This window comes from Dermacentor silvarum, chromosome 4, assembly GCF_013339745.2.
Source record: "Dermacentor silvarum isolate Dsil-2018 chromosome 4, BIME_Dsil_1.4, whole genome shotgun sequence".
Lineage (NCBI taxonomy): Eukaryota > Metazoa > Arthropoda > Arachnida > Ixodida > Ixodidae > Dermacentor > Dermacentor silvarum.
Genome location: NC_051157.2, coordinates 21557673 through 21579498, shown reverse-complemented (window position 1 = coordinate 21579498; position 21826 = coordinate 21557673). Strand labels below are relative to the sequence as shown.

The following is a 21826-nucleotide window of genomic DNA, read 5'->3' as shown; positions in this document are numbered from 1 at the left end:
CCTTCCTTCCTTCTACTGAGATTTATATTGCACATAGGTAAAAAGTGCATGGCTTCTCAGTTTCAGTTATTACACTCACATAAAAAATTGGGATGATGCAACATATATATATAATCATATCATAAGAAGCCAACAAACAATGACACCAAGGACAACATAGGGGAAATTACTTGTACTTACTAATTGAATTAAAGAAACGATAAATTAATGGAAATGAAAATGGATGAAAAAACCACTGTCCGCAGGTGGGGAACGATCTCACGTCTTCGCATTAAGCGTGCGATGCTCTTACCATTGAGCTACCGCGGAGCCGTTTTCCCATCCACTTTCTGGGGTATTTATGTTTTACAACTAGAACTAAACCCGGGAGTGTTAGCCATCGCCACCATTCACAAACCATGGCGGCGGATGTGGAACATCCTTCTGCCGCAGGCGTCACGAACACGTGTTCTTTTTGGGTGATGGCAACTGCTCAATAAACCCACATATGCTACCTGAAGGCATCAATGTTGCCGGATTCGAGCCCTCGTTATGTAATGAACGAGAAGAAACGGAACCGATGGGCCCAATTATTATTAATCATATCATAAGAAGCCAACAAACAATGACACCAAGGACAACATAGGGAAAATTACTTGTACTTACTAATTGAATTAAAGAAACGCTGTTTTATGCATTGAAGCACAAAGTTAACTGGAACGCCCATGCATTTCGTCGGACACTTTGAAAATTAATATCTCGAAAGTAGTTCAGTCATGAGAATTCGTTCCAACTGGATACGCCTTGCGAACTCAGCGGCGATAATTCGTAGATTGAAAGATGTGCCGTAGAATAATAATTTAAAAAGTTAATTAGCGTAATTATGTTATTATGCAATTAGGCGTTTTGATTTTTCGTGTACTAATGGCCGCCTCGTTGAGTGCGCCCAGGAAGATCAAGGATTATAATTGTTCTATCTGCCACAGGCAATTTTTAAAAATTTAGTGCACCTAAAATGAAACACCCTGTAAAGCTTCCCTATCACGTGAAACTCAAGCGACAATATAGAAGCGCCTGAGCCACGGAGCAAAACACTGAATTTTCTCGCATAAACAAGTATGCTAATACAAAGCTCTCGCAAAACACTTGTTGACTACTACCAGTTCACCGCCCTCATCCAGAAGAAGGTACCACCGACGTTTATGCTACGTGTCAAGGCAACATCACCTAAATAAACGAAAAGGAACACCTAAACGCTTTCTGCCACATAGTAGCGACAATGGATCGAACCGATCGACCGGCCTTGCGAGCTACCTGGAAACGAAGGGTGATCCACGCAGTGGCGCGCTAGAAACCCGCTCACTGGCAGCGAAGCGCGTTTCACGACGTCACCGCTGCGATTGCATGACGTACAAACACACCTCTTTCCATATAAGAGAGAGGCGGACCTCCAAATACGCCTTGTGTGTTGCGGGCAATGTTGCTTGGTCCTTTATATAGCATCAACCAAAGCGCACGCAGGGCGCCTACTGCGTACGCCGCGTCTAAACCCCTCATTGTTCCGTGTTCGCTGTTCCAATCGAGGCATAAAAATAGCGTCACTTGGCAGCGGGTCATTTGCGTTTTCGCTCCCTCACTTGTCTTTACCTTCTTTCTCTGTGCTTGGCAGTGCGCCGGGCGCGATCACATTTTTCATACTTCTCTATCTCGAAAAAAAAAAGGCAAGAATGCTATGCTGAATCGAAAAGAGTGAGCGCTGGTTGTGGGCCGGTGTTTACCGCTCCCCGATTCCTCTCATAATTCAGCAGCCCTGAGCAGCGGCTCAATGGACGCGACAGCCTGCTGGTAAGCAGAATGTCGCAGCTCTGATTCTCAGTTGCGGTGGCCGCATTGAGGAGGCGGCATATCGCAAAACTGCGATTGTGTCAAGATTTTGGTGCATGTTCAAGAACTTTAGCGGGACAAAATAACACCGTAACCACTATGAAGTCCCCCGCAGCACGGGCATCGCTTTGCTTTTATGTGTTAAAGGCGACCAGTCAGTCTCTCGTGTCCGCGAACACGCTTTTGAAAGATGTGTAAAGCGCTCTCTGTCGACGATAACTGACCCCATAGCGTGTTGCACGTTAAAAGTGCACGCAATCGAGTTACCGACTTTGTTTAATCAATAGGTTGATCGTCAAGCTAGTTAAACTAGTCTAAAGCGACAAGTAGATGTAATTATCAGAATGTGGTTAAACAGCAGATGTAATACTATCGCACTGCATGCCTGTCGCTATTACGGATCTAACATAATATCATGACTAGTTCATTTTAACTCACAATGCCTGCCCGACTTGAGAGCAGCAAAATGCAACGTACATCACGTTCCGCGCAATAGTGGTTTCGGTTGCACGCGAAACAACTTGTACGGCTGAATGCCGGCGACAAGTTTTTAATCACACAGCAACACGTGTTGTGATATGGTAAATAAGTTTTGCGGAAACCCTTAAGGTGGAAGAAGATTCACTAAAATAAATGAAATAAATTAAAAGCATGTGGGATTTTCAGGAAAAATATCTTCGCATTTGAGGAAACATTTTTCTTGGTATGGAGTTGAACCCGGAGCGAACGCCATTGTGAGGCGGTCGCTCTACCATCTGAGCTAACCAGGACGCTAGCAGATCGGAGATCGAGCCCCACAACTCGAAGCACAGAGATTCGACAACTCGAGTCGACAACTAGAAGCACAGAGACACGGAATTTGGCAAATCAGTTCTGTGGAAGCCCGCAAGATGCAGATTTACGAAGGGGGGAAATCGCCATCCACCCGTCTTAACCTAACCTAACCTCACCTGCTATATAGTCAGGTGGATGACAATTTTCGCTTTCACGTGTTGTGATAGTAAGGGCTGTTGAAAAATCCATAGATCCCCGAACCACAATTAACAAAACTTTGGCAATTTCCCACAGCGCTCCTAATTATTCCACACGTCTTTGGACAAATATTTCTTTAACATGCCCAATATATGTTCGTGTTTTCATTGCACTGTCTTCAATTGTTTTTTTGTTTGTTTGTTTATCAATATAGCTTTCAGCCAACATTTGGAGTGGACGACATTTTCATCTATGTTTGGAGCGGACGTTTTCCACCACGCTTATTCGCACTAAAAGCGTCGCTGTTAAATAAATACTTAGAGAAACGCTTGCACAGAAGCTCATTAGTTCGTTGAAGCTTTTTTTTTTTCTTATGATTGGCACACCTATCCGAAACGGCAAGTGAAGTGAAACGCTATCGTTCCAATTGCTTATGTTACGTAGTGTTGGCATTCCACTGAGAACATGCAATCTAAATTGAAGAAAAGAAAGGAAAAGTCAAAACGCAGAAACACCAGAAATTAATAAAACACATTGAACAAGAACGCAGAATGAGAAACTACGAAGCCACGTAAAGCGAAGACAAGGATGGAGATAAAGTCATTTGTAAAATCATAACTTGACCATCAATGAAGTCCGAGCCCACCAACAGTTATATATGGAATAAACGGTACAGCCTCAATCACTGAACAATATGGAGGTGGTCAAATGGCTTATTATTCTCCGTCTTCAATGTTCACCCGCTACCGGAGTGGACCGGTTTTGTTGTTCTGCTTTTGTGTCTCACAAGAAAGCCAGCTTGTCGTTGCTTTGCAACCACGTGTTGTTAGGATGCTCGCTCACTACCGGTGCTTTCATAAAGCAAAGCTTTCTTTCCTTCTTCTCCGGAAATTCGTCGTCGTTAATTCGCCGGATATATATATATATATATATATATATATATATATATATATATATATATATATATATATATATATATATATATATATATATATATCCGAAGCTTATATGTGCTCCGAATGCAAGTACTAGCAAACGGGCTTTTATAAACCCTGCACGCTGACCGCCAAAGCAGTGCGAGTAAGCGCCCCTCTGTTCTGGGTAATAAAAATAAAATTCCTACATAACGCCTGAACAAATAATGTCGGCCCAGAATGTGCATGTGTGCCACTGCAACAGAAGGCCATATATATATATATATATATATATATATATATATATAGGAAAATCAGAAGCACAACTTCGCGGTTATCTTAGGTTTATTATTTTCCTATATATATATATATATATATATATATATATATATATATATATATATATATATTCACATAGACTCAAACATGTGAGGTGGATCTGTATAATTCTTCCATTTCTCTTCTCTTTTTTTTTTCAGACTCACCACGTACTTACGAACATCGACATTGCCAAAGACGAAACTTCAAATCCTGCAGAGTTCCACAAAAAGAAAGGTAACTCGTATTACCCTTTCGGCTGGCCAAACAACGCTGCCAGCATGCCGGAAGACATTCACAGCGTGGGAACGGGACGAACGCAACATGCACGAAAGCAACCCAGTCCGCTGGGCAGTGTTACCTTATTAGCACCTTATGTTGCTTTACTCACTCTTGCATGGAGGAAGGAAACAAAACAGGAGAGGCCCTGACGTCACTTTTTTGAAGCCGGAAGTGCAGCCATGTTGGTGTGCCACCTCTCTTTGCGCCTCCAATCAGGGGTTCTGCAGCTCGCCGGAGCAGATGGGCGCGAACTTTGAACTTGCATTGTTACGAGCCGCCGGAAGTGTGTGCTCCTGACGCGCGTCAAAACAAAGCCTACAAAACTTCTGTAGCAGGTTTAATGAAGCAGACGCGCTCCTGTGTTTTTTCGTGGCACATTGAAGAAGACAACGAAGATCCGCGCCTTGATTGCTTGAGTGTATCTGTTGCTGGCCGACACTCACACTCACAGACCCAAAACACAACTTTCAAGCTTACACGCCACACTCCAAAGTCAGCTTTTCTCGCGAACAAAATGTGCTGCGTGAAAGACACCGGCGGAAAAATCGTATCTCACTTTTCAGAGACCGCGAGCAGCAGCGAAAGATTCAGGAGCGCGGTTTCCATGGCAACGTTGACATTTGGGGTACCCGTCCCAGTGCTGCTTTGCGAGAAACAGCACGTGACTTCCGCCACACCTTCTCCAATACGTTCGTGCTGGCCAGGGCCTCTCCTGGGGTTTCCTTCCTCCATGCACTCTTGTCACGACTGCTAGCGAGCCATATTGTCACCTTACGCCGGCGGTTGGTTGTATTTCTCACTGAACCTTCTGGTTCTTTAAAAGTGACACGATTCAACCGGGATTTCGCAAAAAAATATTAAGTTATCTGAGAGTTATCTACGGTACAAACAAAATACATTTCTTACCGTAAGCACTAAATACGGGAGTAAAGCGATTCCTCTACAAACCTATTACCGTCTGTTTGCCGACCAAAATGGTATACGCTATCTATAATGGCTTCGCCGCAAGGCAATTGTAAAATGCAATGAAGCATACGCAATGTATTGCGGTGAAGGACGTGAGTGAGTGTAAGCAACTTGTCATTACTTGGTACACTTTAGTGGCACCTTCAGGATACCAAAGGGGAGGAGGAGGAAAAATAAGAAAGGAAAGACAGGGAGGTTAACCAGACCCACGTCCGGTATTCAAGCTCTTAGACTGGGAAGGCTTAGGAGTGAGGATCAACGGCGAATATCTCAGCAACCTTCGGTTTGCAGATGACATTGTCCTATTCAGCAACAATGGAGACGAATTACAACATATGATTGAGGACCTTAATCGAGAAAGTGTAAGAATTGGGTTGACGATGAATATACAGAAGACAAAGATAATGTTCAATAGCCTGGCAAGGGAACAAGAATTCAGGATCGCCAGTCAGCCTCTAGAGTCTGTAAAGGAGTACGTTTATCTAGGTCAATTACTCACAGGGGACTCTGATCACGAGAAAGAAATTTACAGAAGAATAAAATTGGGTTGGAGTGCATACGGCAGGCATTGCCAAATCCTGACTGGGAGCTTACCACTGTCGTTGAAGAGAAAAGTGTACAATCATTGCATTCTACCGGTGCTAACATATGGGGCATAAACTTGGAGGTTAACAAAGAAGCTCGAGAACAAGTTAAGGACCGCACAAAGAGCGATGGAACGAAAAATCTTAGGACTAACGTTAAGAGACAGGAAGAGAGCGGTGTGGATCAGAGAACAAACGGGGATAGCCGATATTCTAGTTGACATTAAGCGGAAGAAATGGAGCTGGGCAGGCCATGTAATGCGTAGGATGGATAACCGGTGGACCATTAGGGTTACAGAATGGATACCAAGAGAAGGGAATTGCAGTCGAGGTCGGCAGAAAACCAGATGGGATGATGAAGTTAGGAAATTTGCAGGCGCAAGTTGAAATACGCTAGTGCAAGACAGGGGTAATTGGAGATCGCAGGGAGAGGCCTTCGTCCTGCAGTGGACATAAAATATAGGCTGATGATGATGATGATGATGATGATGATGATGATGATGATGATGATGATGATGATGATGATGATGATGATGATGACAACGACGACGACGACGACGACGTCCGGTATGCTATTCTACACGGGGGAAGGGGTTTAAAGGGATGAAAAGAAAAGAGAGAGAGGAAAGAAAGAACTCGCAGTATGAACACGTGCGGTTGTCCAACACTTCACAATCGGTCACTGAGGCCAGTCGACTTCATGAACTGCAACAATGCCCGCGTCGCTTTGTAAGCCTGCGACGCGTGGGGCCACGGACACCAAAGGGGCAAAGGGAACATTAACTCTGAGTCTGGGACTGGACAGTGGGTAGGGGGCTCACCGAAGCCGTACGCCCCGGGGGTGCATAAGAAGGGCTGTCCACTATCGCATATACCTTGACTACAATACATAACGTGAAGATTATTAAAGCACATTCATCCTTATGGAACACATATAAGGCCCTTGCTCTGTTTGCCAGCACCCTGACAATTGTGTGAATGTTAGTTTTCTTTGCTTTCCGGTTTCACGCATGTAAGTGGAATTTTTCTTGCAAGATCGCAGGGAATATTTAGTGATTGATTCGCGTAAACAAGAGGGACATACTGTGAAAATAAACTGCGTGCGCCGAAGTACCCAACCGTAGACTCGAGCAACCTGCTCGTGTCTGCCGGTACAGTGACATAATGGGATCGAATGAGGAAGACATTGCGCACCCAATGAGAAAAGAGCCATAATTAGGTGTAATAAATTCCGCAATGTCATGAGAGATTTCTTAAAGAAAATTCGATATCCACGTGAATGTAGCACGAATACACAAGAGAAACCCCAATGCGCTTCTCGCGAAGAATGTTCCCATTCAAGAAGAAATCGTCCTCGTCCATGGGGTATAATGTGCGACGACTTCTTGACAAGTGAAATCCCTCGACCAACCGATTTAACTATGATGGGCCCACACGTGTTCCTACCCTAACGTCCTTTGTAGGCGCATGCTACATTCGGGCTGCTTGCGTAGGTACAGATAGCGCCGTATACAGTCGACAGCCGGTAAAACCGCGCTCTTCCTTGGCAGGGCTCTCGTACCTACTGATGAAGAACGTGTACCTGGACGCGTTCGTGGTGCACGAGCGGTCTACGCTGGAGCCCGTGTGGGTGCCGGGCGAGGCGCCGCCTCCTCGGCCACAGCCCCTGTCCGCCCTCAAAGTGACCGACTCGGTGCACGTTCTCGACGACGACCACTTCTCGCCCATGGCGCCGGCCGCCGTCGGCGCATCCGGGGATACGCGCGCCGCGCTGGACCACCAGTGGCGCAAGCTGGTTGGCGGCCAGCCATTGGACAGCATCAGAGACTATTTCGGAGAAAAGATATCCTTCTATTTCGCCTGGGTGGGCACCTTCATCGCTTCCCTGGTCGTCCCCGCCGTCATCGGCCTCGGTGTCTTCTTCTTTGGCGTCATCGAGAAGTGAGTTGCCTAGCAGGCTTGGAGTGTGCCGCGAGGCGAAGCGATGCAACTCTTGAGAGCTGCCAACGAGTTAACGTGGGAAGGAACCTGCATGAAGGCATGCATTTTTTTTTTTTTTTTTACGTTGAAAGGTGAGAGCGGGGCTGTTACTTTAAACAGAATGTAGTAGTCGTGCTGCTTTTGAATCGGGCTTGGAGGTTGCATTCATTGAAGAAAAAAACACGAGAGGCAATTTATAGGTAAAGACAACGGCATGCGTCATGCTATAATGCGCGTAACGCGGCACTCAGCGCCATAATGACCAGTAAACTGTTGCTGGAAGTCTAACTTTCGGCCGATGCTAACTTAACACCTAAACAAAAATAATCTAAATGTTAAAACCAGCATGGCTTAAGCAAAATGTTAGGTAGTTGGAAAACTGTTGCCTTTAAATGTGAAAATTTGCTCATTTGCAAATGTTACCATGATAGCAAATTGGAAGCGCAGTGCGTGATTTTCAAGGCGTAGAAATAAGTTAGCATTAAAAGAACCATAGCAATACTTTTAGAATAAAGTAAACCCCATTGACACATCCTTAAAAAAATTGAAGGGACAAACGTGCCACCTTGATCACTTCAATATTTTTGTACTTGATGAGATACTTTTCACTTCATTCGTTGTCCAAGTGCGAGCAAGTGTGCAAAGGTTAAACATATACTGAATGCGGAAGTACGCAACCCTGGAGGTTCTCATATGTGCGCGTGCAGGGCTTGTTTTTTTTTTTTTTTTTTTTATTGCGTCATCACCTCCTGTCTCCCTCTTCCTTGTCCCGTTTCTTCCCATACCGCTTACTTTAGAACAGCAGAATTTTCTAAGCAACTTATCCATCCTTCTTATCGTGGATGTTTTTTGTCTATCAGAAGCCAAATATCAGGCCGCGTTATTCTGAATTTAACTTCTGTAAAGAGCACTTGGCTGGCGTTCCCGTGTGACACATCTAGCTGTTTTAAAATTTGTTTGTCCGTTATCTTTCTTTCTTTCTTCTTCTTTCTTTCTTTCTTTTAAATGCATCCTCTTGGAGCTTGTGTGACGTATCTCACATTCATGCGGCTGAAAGAAAACTGTGCATCATATTACATAATGAGCCCACATTTCTCCTAAATTCGTATTTTAAGTTTTCCGTCCTAGTAAATATTTTGTGGTAAAGCATTTATATTGCACGCGTCAGCAAGCGCACAAAGGGTGCAAATGCTTTTCCTGCGCCAAATATATAAACCTGTCTTTGTCGTCTAGTCTGTGCGCAAAAGCCTACCGTCATATAAAACTGCTTTTACTAATATTGGCCTTTCTTATACTGGCAGGGTGACGAGTGACAAGGACGTCCTTAAAAACGACACCAACGCTGCAAATTACACGTGAGTAAGCAATGACAATACGTTCGTTATAGTCTCTTTCTTTTTTCTTTTTATCTGCAGTACATGACAGGGAAATGCTTCTTTCTTATTAGATTTTTTTTCTGACTGACAGTACCGCGAAACTCGAACACTCTCTCTAGTTGAGTCGGGTGCGGATGAGGAAATGAAGTTGCTCACTGGAAAATTACGATTTCAAACGTTGTTAAAAGCTGCTGCATGCGTAACACCACCTTTTCGTAGTATGCCTCTGCATTTATTTCATTCAACGGTCGGCATGCACCATAATAAGGAACACTTTTGGAGAATTAAACTAATTCGTGCGTTTGATGGAATTCAGTAGTCGATGCACGGTTGCGTGTGAGATACTGCTGCCTCGCTATTGCTAAGTCACGCAATGCCTCATACTCCTCTCTTCCATCGATTATTTCTGCTTTTTTTTTTCTGAAGAAGAAATAAATCTCCAAGAACAGAGTGAGAGGTTAGTTGCCAGGGTTTAGAAAATCGAAATGCACTGGAAACTGGGCATAGGTATCGATAGTTTTGACACTCATGTACTTTTGCAAGTGCCTGAGTTTGCAAGGGGTCACTTTTCCAAGTGCCTTTTTCAATTTCCGTTCGTGTACACATGGTGCACGACCGTCTAATTCGCTGCTCCCATTAACCACACTCAGCTGCTGTAACTCGAGACGTATAATACATCGATGCAGAAGTGGCGAGTCGTGTAGACGTAGGCCAACTCCCCGAAAAAAAAAAGAGAGAGTAAGAACTAAAGCTGCCCACATGTCACGCGGTCAATGCGCCGACGCTCATTCCGTGATTGCGCTCGCAGAGACGCGAACGCTATCATCTACACCGTGGACGTCATCAAGGCCGCCGGTGACACCTTCCTCACACCCTTCTTCGCTTTCACGGTCTGCCTTTGGGGTGAGTGGCTAGCACGGCTTTCTGTTTCCTTCCTCTCACCCTCTCTCTTTTCTCAATTCCGCCGTGTGTCGAGTCCATTACCGGGGGCGTGCATCGACCGATCCTCTCGACGGTTTGTCGAATGCAAGGCCACGGAAAAATGGCCAAGTCACACCGGTCCTTGTAGCGACGAGGTGCTGGCTCTCTCGCCAGCGTGTTCGCCGTGAAAGCGAGATGTTTGTTTACGGCACACCCAGCCTGTCAAATGTCGCGCTTCCCGGATTATTACTAGGCAAGCAGTGAAGTGTCCCGGTAAAACTGTAGCTGTCCTTTTGGACCGCTTGATGACCTTCACTTAGAAGGCCAATAACCTGCTTTGTATAACTTACGCAGCCCGCTAGTGTTTGCGGTTTGGAGTGCTGGTCTGAGTAAAAGACTGATGTGACTGCGAGTGCTCCCTGGGTGTCACCGTAATTTGTTGCACTGTTGCACTGCAGTGTTGCGAGCGTCCGTAAGCACCTACTCGATAGCGCCGGGAACGCTACAGCACCTGCCTCCTGAATCTGCTCGCATCAGTTCAAAAAGCACGTGTTCTGTTGACCGAATATGCAGCTGCGCGCTCTCTAGCGCCGCCATTCCCCCCAGGCGCGACGAGAAAACGGATGTTGCAAGGTGACACCACGTGTGCCAGCGGGTCGATACTGTCACGTGACAATGCGATGCTGTCGAAGCCTTGCACTCTCAACACACGACATGGCTTCGCGTGCGTACGTCGTGTGACTACAAAACGTAGGCACCGCGCTTATGAGAAACCACAAAATAAGTATGCGAGCATGCACACAGGCACGCACGTGCAGACAGACGCATGCACTCACACGCACGCGATGTCATCGTTAACATCCGTGCTTCTCTGTTCCGAGGGAATTGGTTTGTCTTGCGCTTCGTTTCAATCTCTCGTTAGAAAAAAATTACTCGACCATGAAACCGATTCGAGCTTTAGAAAATTAGCCGTTATACTGCACGCTAGTGCTGCGAAAGCGTGCCTAGCAATATTCTCGCCTCCAACAACCCAGTGGCCCCCCGTAATCAATAACTTCTTTCGTTGTATGGTGGCACTGGTCTCCGCATAAGCGAAGGGCCCCTTTCGCAAGCTGCAATTTTTTCCTCAGCCACTCGACAATTTCCTTTATTTCGAAACATTGCGCGGGCTAAGTGTACAAAGCCTGCCACACGAGTAATCTATAGACTGCCCTCGGACAAAATAATAATTTCACGCTTGAGAAGCCGCTTTCGCTTTCTTTTTTCACTGACATCTAATGACTGGCATTCTGCAATAAAGAATAATACAAGCGTAATAAGTACCTATATTTTATTACAGCCCCTCCTATTCTTGCAGGCAAGCCTAATGTCAAAAATGAACTATACCAAAGGCCATCATTTCCGACCGAAAGAGACGGAAACTGCTTACAAGAACACGGTCGCTGTCATTGTACCTCGTTCGTGATCGATATTTCGTAGAATGGGACCGTGTCAAGAGTGGCGTCAATCCTATTTGACACCGAAGCCATAAATAGGGCTGAATAAGATCGAAGAGCGACGCCGACACAGCATTCAAGGACGCAGATGTGAAAGCGATAGCACGCAGTCTGCTCCTCGATCGGCTTCTGCTGAACGGAAGCAGGTGGCCCAGTAGTTTTTTTATTGCTCATGAGTACCATACGCCAACAAACAATAACGACATATGAGCTTAGATGAGAACTGGATATAAGGAAACGTAACATAATATACTTTAAATTTCGAGATCGCAACATGGCGTGAGATACTATGACACTATCTGTATGATTGCGTACGAAATTGTCGGTGTATCAATAAATCTGAGCTAAAATATGGTTCTGCGACTATTACTAACACGCTACGAACACACCAAGACCAGTCGTTCCATGGCTGTTGAAATCAGGATAGGAAAAGTTTAAATTTTTTATAAGCTTTGTGCTATAAGTTTATAAGTTTATAATTTTATTTCACGCGGACTATGGGAACTTCAGTGTCCTGGGTGTAGTGGTGCCCACCTTTGGCAAAGATGGCGGGCGACGCATCGTGCTGATACTCTGCCATGATAATTGTGTCTATGCAAGTATTTCAGTTTCATTTTATCTTCTTGTTTTTTTTTTTCCTTCGTCGTAATTTGTTCACGTGTTTCGCCGAACACGTTCTTTACGGATTATATTTGTAAAACATTTCTGCGTATTTTGCACGCTTTAGTCTCTTTACAACACGCCCATCATTTTGCTAACAACATAAACAAGGATAAATAACTGGTATAGCTGATCACTTAGGTTTAGTGCGCTGATTTGAGGAGAGTCCTGCGCCGAAACAACACTGTGAGAGACGCTATAGCAGAGGACTCTGAATAAATGTGAACTACCTCAGATTCTTTAACTTACACAAACATAAATACACGAGAATTTTTGCATAGCGCCTCCATTCAAATGTGGCTGATGCGGTCGGGAATGAAACCTGCGGCCTCGCGCTCAGCAGCAGGGGCCGCATTCCCAAAACTTTTACTTCGCAAGTATTATTTTCCCTTCAGAATCAGAATCAGTTTATTCAATACAAAAACGGGGTTAATTACATGGTAAGTATATACAGAAGGAGGTCCCGTAGTTAAACACGGTCCTGTCCCTTGACCGGACACTTTCGCTAATAATATTTCCAGCACCAAGAATGGCTGAAATTTTCTCTTACGAACAATTTTAGTGTAGAATTCTAGCTTTGCTCATACTTCTTCATGCGTACAAGAGATAAATGCCGACACGGCATCACGTTTTGTGCTTCATATTTGCACTTTTACGAGTGGCAACGTCGCCTGTAGGTAGATCAATGAACTACTGGTCACATTCCAATGTGGGCGTGAAGGCGGTAAATGTGATTTTATGATATAATTGTTCGAAGCCTGACGTTGCGTGTGCGACAGCTTCCAATATGGGGGCACAAGTGGCAACGAAGAAAGTCGGCTTCGAGTGTACTTGTGGCTTCTTATATTAGCTCTACTGAAGACCATTTGCAGTCATAAATATTTTAGGTTGCCAATTAGGTCACTCTGTACACCGTTACAATCACCTTCGCTCTTCTTGCAGAACATCTAAAAAAGCCTACTGGTATTGAGTCGAGCTCCAATGCCGCCCAGGTAAAGCGACGTATACACGCCAAATAATTCGCATTTTGAAAGACCTGTGAGACACCGAGTTGTAATTCTGAGTAGCTTTAAAAAAAAGAAACAATGCGGTTGGAACAAACAACGAAGTAAAATCCAAGATAGTACTCAAAGACGCCACACTTACGCCAATTGATCAATCTATGACAAAGTAAAGTCTGTCATTTCCACTGTGGTTGAGCCACCCAACGCCAATCTGTTGTCGAGTATGATGCCTGCGTGAAACACCTTGGGTGTGTCGTAAATGGCTCACCTCCCCACCGTGTTCCGCATTCACGGGCACAGGCACCGTATTCCTGGAGATCTGGAAGCGGCGTCAGGCGTCGCTGGCCCACCGGTGGAACGTGGACCACTTCTCGGCCGAGGAGCCCGAGATGCCGCAGTACTACGGCACCGTCGCGGTCCGGGACCCCATCACGGGCGAGCTCAGCTGGCACTACCCCATGTCGCACCGCATCGCAAAGTACTGCTGCTCGGTGGGATTCTTCGTAATGATGGTACGTCGGCAACATTGGCCAACAGACCGTATATGGCGCGGTGCGCCGTGCTTTTACAGCGACAGCTGTTAAGGGTTACTCTCAGATCAATTTCGTGACGTCTGCCCCAGGTGTATTCATTATGTTCATCATTATGTGTCCTTGGATGAAGTAGTCACAAGAAAACAACCCTATCTGATGTCGGACAGGTCTTGACAAAAGGCCCGCGGCGTTTGATTCATCTTGCGGTGAACGTCGTCGTTATGCCATCGTCGGGAGTCATCGTTGTCCTGTTCGACGTTCTCATCGGGCTAGCTAACGCTGTTTTCCTTTGAGTGACCGCGCACCTCCAATCCCTATTATTATTAAGTATAATCCGACCTTTTCTCGCTTGTCGGTGTTTGTGACATTCGTGTGATTCGGGCTCGGACACTGAGATGACACGGCATTCATCGATTCGCACTGTGGAAATTCACCGCGACCCGTTCTTAAGTAATTGTGCGGGACAGGTGTGCTCGTTGGTTTTTGCCCACTCGCCCCGGCTGAAAAGAAAGAAAGAAAGAAAGAAAGAAAGAAAGAAAAGAAAGAAAGAAAGAAAGAAAGAAAGAAAGAAAGAAAGAAAGAAAGAATGAATGAATGAATGAAAGAAAGAAAGAAAGAAAGAAAGAAAGAAAGAATGAATGAATGAATGAATGAATGAATGAATGAATGAATGAAAGAATGAAAGAAAGAAAGAAAGAAAGAAAGAATGAATGAATGAATGAATGAATGAAAGAAAGAAAGAAATGAATGAATGAATGAATGAAAAAGAAAGAAAGAAAGAAAGAAAGAAAGAATGAATGAATGAATGAATGAATGAAAGAAAGAAATGAAAGAAAGAAAGAAAGAAAGAAAGAAAACTGCGGAGAGTGTCACAAAGTACAAGTATTTCAGTAAGCACGGCGTCTTGTTTCAAGATGCTAAACTTACTAAGGCGATCTTAGTGAGACCTGTTGTATTTAAATAAAAAAATAACAGATAGAGAGATTAAATAAAGCAGAAATACAGGGAGGTCAACCACAGCAGAAAATACGATTTCCTACCCTACACTGAAGGATAAGGGAGGAGGAGGTAGAAAGATAAAAAGAAAGTATAGAGATATAGTGTCAGAGGGCGCAGACAGACGATCGCCACAGGTAACGGTCACCGCAGGCTTCCACAGAACATGATCACGTACAGCACAACGAACGCCAATTAAGCCTAAAGCCGTTTTTGCAGGTTTCCTGTCTTCAAGAATTGTAGCAATGCCTTCGACAACCTTTGCTGCGATAGCTTATGAGATCGGCCTTCCAGAATGGCGGGTTCTGACAATGATTTTCAAATTCTAGTGGCCGGAGACTTTTAAGATATGCTCTGAAATATTTTTGCGGAAACTGACCAAAATGAACCATTCCAAAAAAAGTATCACGCTTACAACCTCTACAACTCCGTTATGAAAACAAACATCTTAACTCCATAATCAGCTCACAGAGCGTTTAAAGTGGGCAAATTAACTTACTGTATTATATTATGGTTTCATTTGCGTGGGTTATGCGAAAGTTTTATATACAAAATAGTAATATTTTCTGGAGTCATGTGAAATAATTAATTTTGTACCTCTTGAACGATGTGAAACTGCGACATCTTTTTGCTGCAGAGTTACAGAGTTGGTAACTTTATACTCTAATGGTTCCCATGTTCCCAATTTCATCAGTTTCATTATTGAATTGAGCGACATTTGCCATTCAAGTTGGATTATAGGCTGCATAAAGAAAACATTTATGCGTATCAAACGTATATAAAGAATTACAGCTAAACCATCCTCCATACCTGATGCCAGAGCTTTGCTAATAAGGAAAGCCATTCCCGCTTTCTCTTTCCCATCTCATCTCCACTTTTTGTTCTTAACCTCATGTTGAAAAAAAATAATAATGCATACCCCAAAACCCGCATATCTCATAATCCGATGAGATCATATAGGTTTTGTACAGGATACATTATAATCCAGCCAGATTACTGAAATTATGCTTCTGGTGTATTTCCCAAAACGGAATCCTCAGATTTTCCTTCCAAAAACTTATTCTTTCAAGTTCAAATTAAATCACATTGGGTGCCGCTTGGAGGAAAGTAACTCCTTTATTTCTAAAATCAAAACAAAAAAGTCTAATCGGGCCTTGATAATAACAGAGATCCGACTGCTCAGTCAGCATATTAGTCAGCATAAATTCTATGTTGCTCCATTTTTCTCTTTCAGTCCGTCGTGGTACTAATCAGCGTGCTCGCCGTAACTTTATATCAAGTATACATGTACAATGCGTACTGCAACGGTGAGACAACCTGTGAAGTTGTGCACGGCTCCATCGTCGCACCGATGCTCAACACGATCTCCATCATGGTTTTGGGAAAGGTACGACGACCACACAGACGCACATTTCGTTACGTATTTACGTCACGAGTAGCCAAGCTTTATTTCTTTAACGCTAGTAACTGAGGTGCAGTTTTGACAGCAACTCAATAAACTCAAGTACGTATTTCTAGACAATGTTTTTTGAAGCATGTAACCAAGCAAACTGTGATTCCTGTATACGTACAGTACTGTTTGAGCCAAAAAGCAATCAACGTCTGACAATTGGTTACTTGGTCTCACTGATTGCGTTTTTTTTTTTTTTTTGCAGATATATTCATACGCTGCAATCCAGCTGACAGAGTGGGGTAAGTCCGCCCAAAGTAAGCTTAAATGCGTGATATAAGCGGCGTGGTAATATCTAGCGCCAAATCAGAATTTAGAATAACTATAGAAACAAACTAAAAAACTAAGCAAATATTAATAAACATTGTTTAAGGCGTGGACGGTAGATCTGTTCAGATGTGCCAGTCCTAAGGCTAAGTTTCACAATTATAAGCGCGCACTACACTGAGTCTTTCCTTTCTTATTTCAGAAAATCACAGAACGAGAAGTATGTACAATGACGCATTAGTCATCAAGCTTTTTGCCTTCCAATTCACCAACACATACGCATCACTTTTCTACACTGCCTTCTTCAGGGAGGTAAGCAAATTTGGGGCGTCGCTATCGCGCGCGCTTAACCACCACGCGATTCATGCACCATGCACAAGTAATCCTATATCACTGCACGAACACTCGAAGGTCTACATACGCGATATAAGCTCAAAGCCATAGGTGCACTTGTTGCGCTTAGGAATCATAATATCACACAGTGTTATGAGTACATGTTACAATCGTGACTGAAGCATTTCTGAAAGATGTGCAACGTCAGTATGCAAGTTATAGCTTTACATCGTTCTTGCAGCGCTCTACTATACGTATCCTATGAAGCGGGGGACGAAAAAGTCAGGCGGACCCATCATCCTACGGAAAACGCGCTGCCTGCACATAACGCCGTCCGTAATGTTCGCCCCGTACTTTCGAGTTGCTCATCAAGCAGTGTCAAGGCCTTAATGTGGAAACGTGAGAACATCTTGCTCAAACGAGCGGAAAGATCTGTCATGCTTATTTGCACTGTGCGTCCTGAACACACGAACAGACCCCATGTACGGATTATTGCGCTTAGGCTTGTCTGCGCGGCATCCAGCCTCTTGAATAAAGAGTCTGCGTTGAAATATACATCCCACGGGTCATGCGTCAAGCGCGTCAAGCGTTGAAATCAACATCCCAGGTTTCTCCTTGCGTTCATGGATGTCTAATAAACGAAATATTTTATATGCGTTCAAATAACCCGCATCGGGCAATTCCATCAGCTGCCCTTTCATATTGCATACTTTCTTTTTTGGCGAACCGGTTCCATTGAATGAACTGATTTCGCTGCCCGATATAAAATATTGTCAAATGCCAACAAATAAAACATCAGTAGCCCCTCCCATGTCGAGGAGATGGAGAACATCGCGGCCGCGCACCGTATGCTGTGGGAGCAAGTGAAAGCGTGCAAGGGTGAGCCGAGAAGGATGGTGTCTCGATCTAGCGCGCGCGCAAGGGGGAGGTGGGGAGGAAGCGCGCCGTCTTCCATCGCGCGCCAGGCTGCAGGGGGCGCTCTACTACGGCGGCGGCTAAAGCCTAGCGGCGGCTAGAGTTACTGTATATGCTAACCTGGTGGAGTTAGCCTAACACTCCCAGGGTGAGTTCTAGTTGTAAAACATAAATACCCCAGAAAGTGGATAGGAAAACGGATCCGCGGTAGCCCAATGGTGAGAGCATCGCATGCGTAATGCGAAGACGTGGGTTCGTTCCCCACCTGCGGACAGTTGTTTTTTCATCCACTTTAATTTCTGTTAATTTATCATTTCTTTAACTCAATTAGTAAGTACAAGTAATATCCCCTATGTTGTCCTTGGTGTCATTGTTTGTTGGCTTCTTATGATATCATTAATAAAAATCGGGCCCCTCGGTTCCCTTTCTTCTCGTTCATTACATAACGAGGGCTCGAATCCGGCAACATTGATGCCTTCAGGTAGCATATGTGCGTTTATTGACCAGTTGCCATCACCCAAAAAGATAACGTGCTCGTGTCGCCTGCGGCAGAAAGGATGTTCCACATCCGCCCCTAGGTTTGTGAGTGGTGGCGCTCCCAGGGTGAGTTCTAGTTGTAAAACATAAATACCCCAGAAAGTGGATAGGAAGACGGCTCCATGGTAGCTCAATGGTGAGGGCATCGCACGCGTAATGCGAAGACGTGGGTTCGTTCCCCACCTGCGGACAGTTGTTTTTTCATCCACTTTAATTTCTGTTAATTTATCATTTTCTTTATTTGAATTAGTAAGTACAAGTGATTTACCATATGTTGTCCTTGGTGTCATTGTTTGTTGGCTTCTTATGATATACAGACCTGTAGCCATCCACGCGCCGACGTACCCTAGACACGTATGACACACAAAGGCAATCCAGGCGCGTAGCCAGACGCGCACGTAACACTCGGTGGGGGTAGGGCTTAACGCTTGGCTGTGGTTACAGCCCTAAGCCTTTGATGCAACACATAACTTCATTGCATGGTGTCAACTTTTTCTTCTGTCAATGTAAAATGGCCTCCATGTTGAGCGACCACTCCGATCCCACTCAGGGTCGGTCGGGGTTGTTCGGACTGGGTGACCAGTTCAAGGACCGGTGCGGCCACCCGGGCAGGGACACGTGCATGTCCCTGCTGTCCCTGCAATTGCTCATCCTGATGATCGTCAAGCCCTTCCCCAAGTTCTGCTACGACGTCATCTGGCCGTAAGACCCGAAGCGCGCTGCCCCGTGCAGACATACGCTCACCCGTTTTCTGCTTTGTCCGCGCCACTGCACAGCATCGGACGCACGCGCGCACCCGGTCAGTGTCTAGGGGCGGTTGTCATTAGCGGATCTTCTAGTCATCGTTGTAGGACAACAAAAAGAAAAGAGGGCATGGCGCTTAGTATGCCAGGAAATAGGCTCAGCTGGCAATATGCCAGGAAAAGTCAAAGTTCGCTTTCAAGAGCCCATAGACCCATTCTACACCGAAGTAAAATGATTCCACAACACCGATTATTCAGAGTGAAGCCTATACTTGATCCATATTTACGATGTCAGGTTCTATAAACCAGGCGTCACGAGGAATAGTTGCTTGAAAACAAATTTGGTGTTCCCTTTCATACTGCTAGCGAGTGTTACCTATGTATACGGTGCGCTTGCGACGCCTTGTTCAAACGAGTAAAGGTAAATTGTCCTTCTTGAATTGATAAACGAAATTAGGGGCACTCAGAAGCTAAGTGCTCATTGATAGTCATTGCCTAGCTTTTCTGTAGTCCCGGTTCAACTGTAGGCAGTTGATTCAACTGTAGCCAGTGTAGCCGAATCTACTGTAGCCAGTTGATTCGAACAGGCATCAGTGGTGAGGTAAGTTACGCTACCTAATTGACGGCGAATTGTAGGAGGCCCAAGCATATATATATATATATATATATATATATATATATATATATATATATATAATGATTATAAAATTACGCATAAACAGCATATACTGGAATCTATGTGAAACGAAACTTTGGTGTCGCATTTAACTAATTGAGATAGACAACTAAATGCGATTCATACAATTGTGCTTATTTTCATTCCAGGCAACGCGTAATTTCATGCTATTTGTAATCTCAAGCCGAAGAAAGCTTCGCGTTAAAACCCACTGTGGCAAGAAATTTCTAAAGGAGGCGAAACCAGCCACAATAGGAAAAGTTCAAAGTGAAATAATATGCAAACAAACTCCAGGGAGATGTACACAGTGCATGAAAGGAGCAGGTAAAAAAAAACAAAAAAAAAACAGAAAGCAGGGAACACCTTTCTTAGTGTTCTTAGCTACCAATGAACACAACTTTTCCGTGTTGGGTATGTGTGCCTCTAGCCTCCTTCGTAGGCCGATTCCGGAGATAGCACAGTCTACAAATGTGGCCCGATCCCGAAGGTATCTTCTTTTGGCCGGCTCTTCTTCTTTTGTGGCCGGTTCGGCTGTTTCTTCCTATCCTTGTTGCGCTGTACCAGTTTGAGAATGAAATGCCAACTCGCCCAATCCTTAACACTAGCAATCTAAAACCGTTTCCGCAGGTATGTGCAGTCTAAAAATGTGGGCCGACCCCACGATTAGGGCATTAAACAATTTAACAAGTCCGACGCTCCTCCCACTCCCTTCACGTAAGGGATGACGCGATATAGTGCCGTGCGCAGTGACTCCGCCCCATCTTTATACCCAATTCACTCAGGAAGACACTATCTTTGATTGACGTTAACTAGATGTTAACTAGAGCTGCCTTGGGTGGCAGGAGTGCTAAAAACCCTGGCCTTTCACAGGATGATAGAAATCGCCTATGTCGCCCACAAAATAAGTACTGCGTGTTACGGTGCAGTAACAATTGGGAAGAATCTGCTCAGTATGCACAGTAATTTTCTGGTACCTCCGGAATTAGAGCTTCACCCGTATAGACCAGCTACAACAGCCGCTAGGCAACATACTCAACGGTATCAAGCTCCGTAGTTTAAAAGGTCTAATGGAGGAGGAGTAAAAAGGGAGGAAAAGACAGGGAGGTTAGCCAGTGGTTACCGCAACCAGTTACCCAGCACATGGTTACCGGCTGGCTATCCTTTGCTGTAGAGAGGAGTAGGAAAATGAAACGTGACAGAAGAAGAGAATGGATAAAATAGCGATTGAAGAATGTGCACACTAACGCAGAACTGCCTGAGATTTGACTTTCTATCGCAGCGCAAGAAACTAAATGATATATAGTTTGATGTGCCCAAGTACAATCTCATTTCACGATACTTTTACGTCTTGCCAAAATCATGCCACAACTTTTAATGTGAAGCGGGTTCTCTGTCGTATGACGTCTAATAACTTCAAGTAGCATATGCGGGCATTATTTATGCGGGCACAGAGGGGTCCACTGTTAAAGGGAACACTTGTGTGCAGCGCATGTCCGAATTTTCCTCTCTCGCATGAGTGTGCCGATTTCCCTCTATAGCCTGTATTTGCAACTGATGGTCGGTAGCTCTGATTTCTTTCGACGCACTTGTGCAGAGCACTGACATTGCTTCAAGCAGCCACTTGCAGACGGGGCGCCAGTAAAGTAAGAACTGCACATTTCAGTACTCCCTTTAACAATGGACTGCACTGTAGAATTGTGCGGAGACTCAAGTTGTATCTCAGTAACTGCTTACAAGCAACTGCGCTGAACATCGCACAAAGAGTACCACACAAATGCTAATGTTTGGTGGCACACTGGCGGCCCGCACCTGTGCAGGCTGATGAAGAAGGTGCTCCGCAAATGGGGTATCATGTACAAGGTGGCGGACGAAAAGGTCTCCGACCAGCACTTCCTGCTGCGCGAGCTGTACAAGCAAGACGATCCCGAGTTCCGCAGGGATGAGTTCGCCGAGAAGATCATCCAGTACGGATACTTGATGGTGAGCACCCGCATCCTTCCGGTTCACAGCGTCGCAGGTCGCATTCAAAAAACTCTTTTG

The 21826-nt window shown here is 44.7% G+C and overlaps 1 protein-coding gene across 1 annotated transcript in view; it reads left to right on the top strand.

Annotated features, from left to right (window-relative positions):
- Positions 1 to 21826, top strand: part of LOC119448352 (anoctamin-7) — a 72830-nt gene that overhangs the window by 26404 nt on the left and 24600 nt on the right. The window contains 10 exon segments of the mRNA XM_049665153.1: positions 4229 to 4304; positions 7450 to 7915; positions 10064 to 10158; positions 13637 to 13848; positions 16100 to 16252; positions 16521 to 16557; positions 16785 to 16894; positions 17734 to 17751; positions 18918 to 19069; positions 21604 to 21766. Of these exon segments, the coding sequence (XP_049521110.1) occupies positions 4229 to 4304; positions 7450 to 7915; positions 10064 to 10158; positions 13637 to 13848; positions 16100 to 16252; positions 16521 to 16557; positions 16785 to 16894; positions 17734 to 17751; positions 18918 to 19069; positions 21604 to 21766 (1482 nt within the window).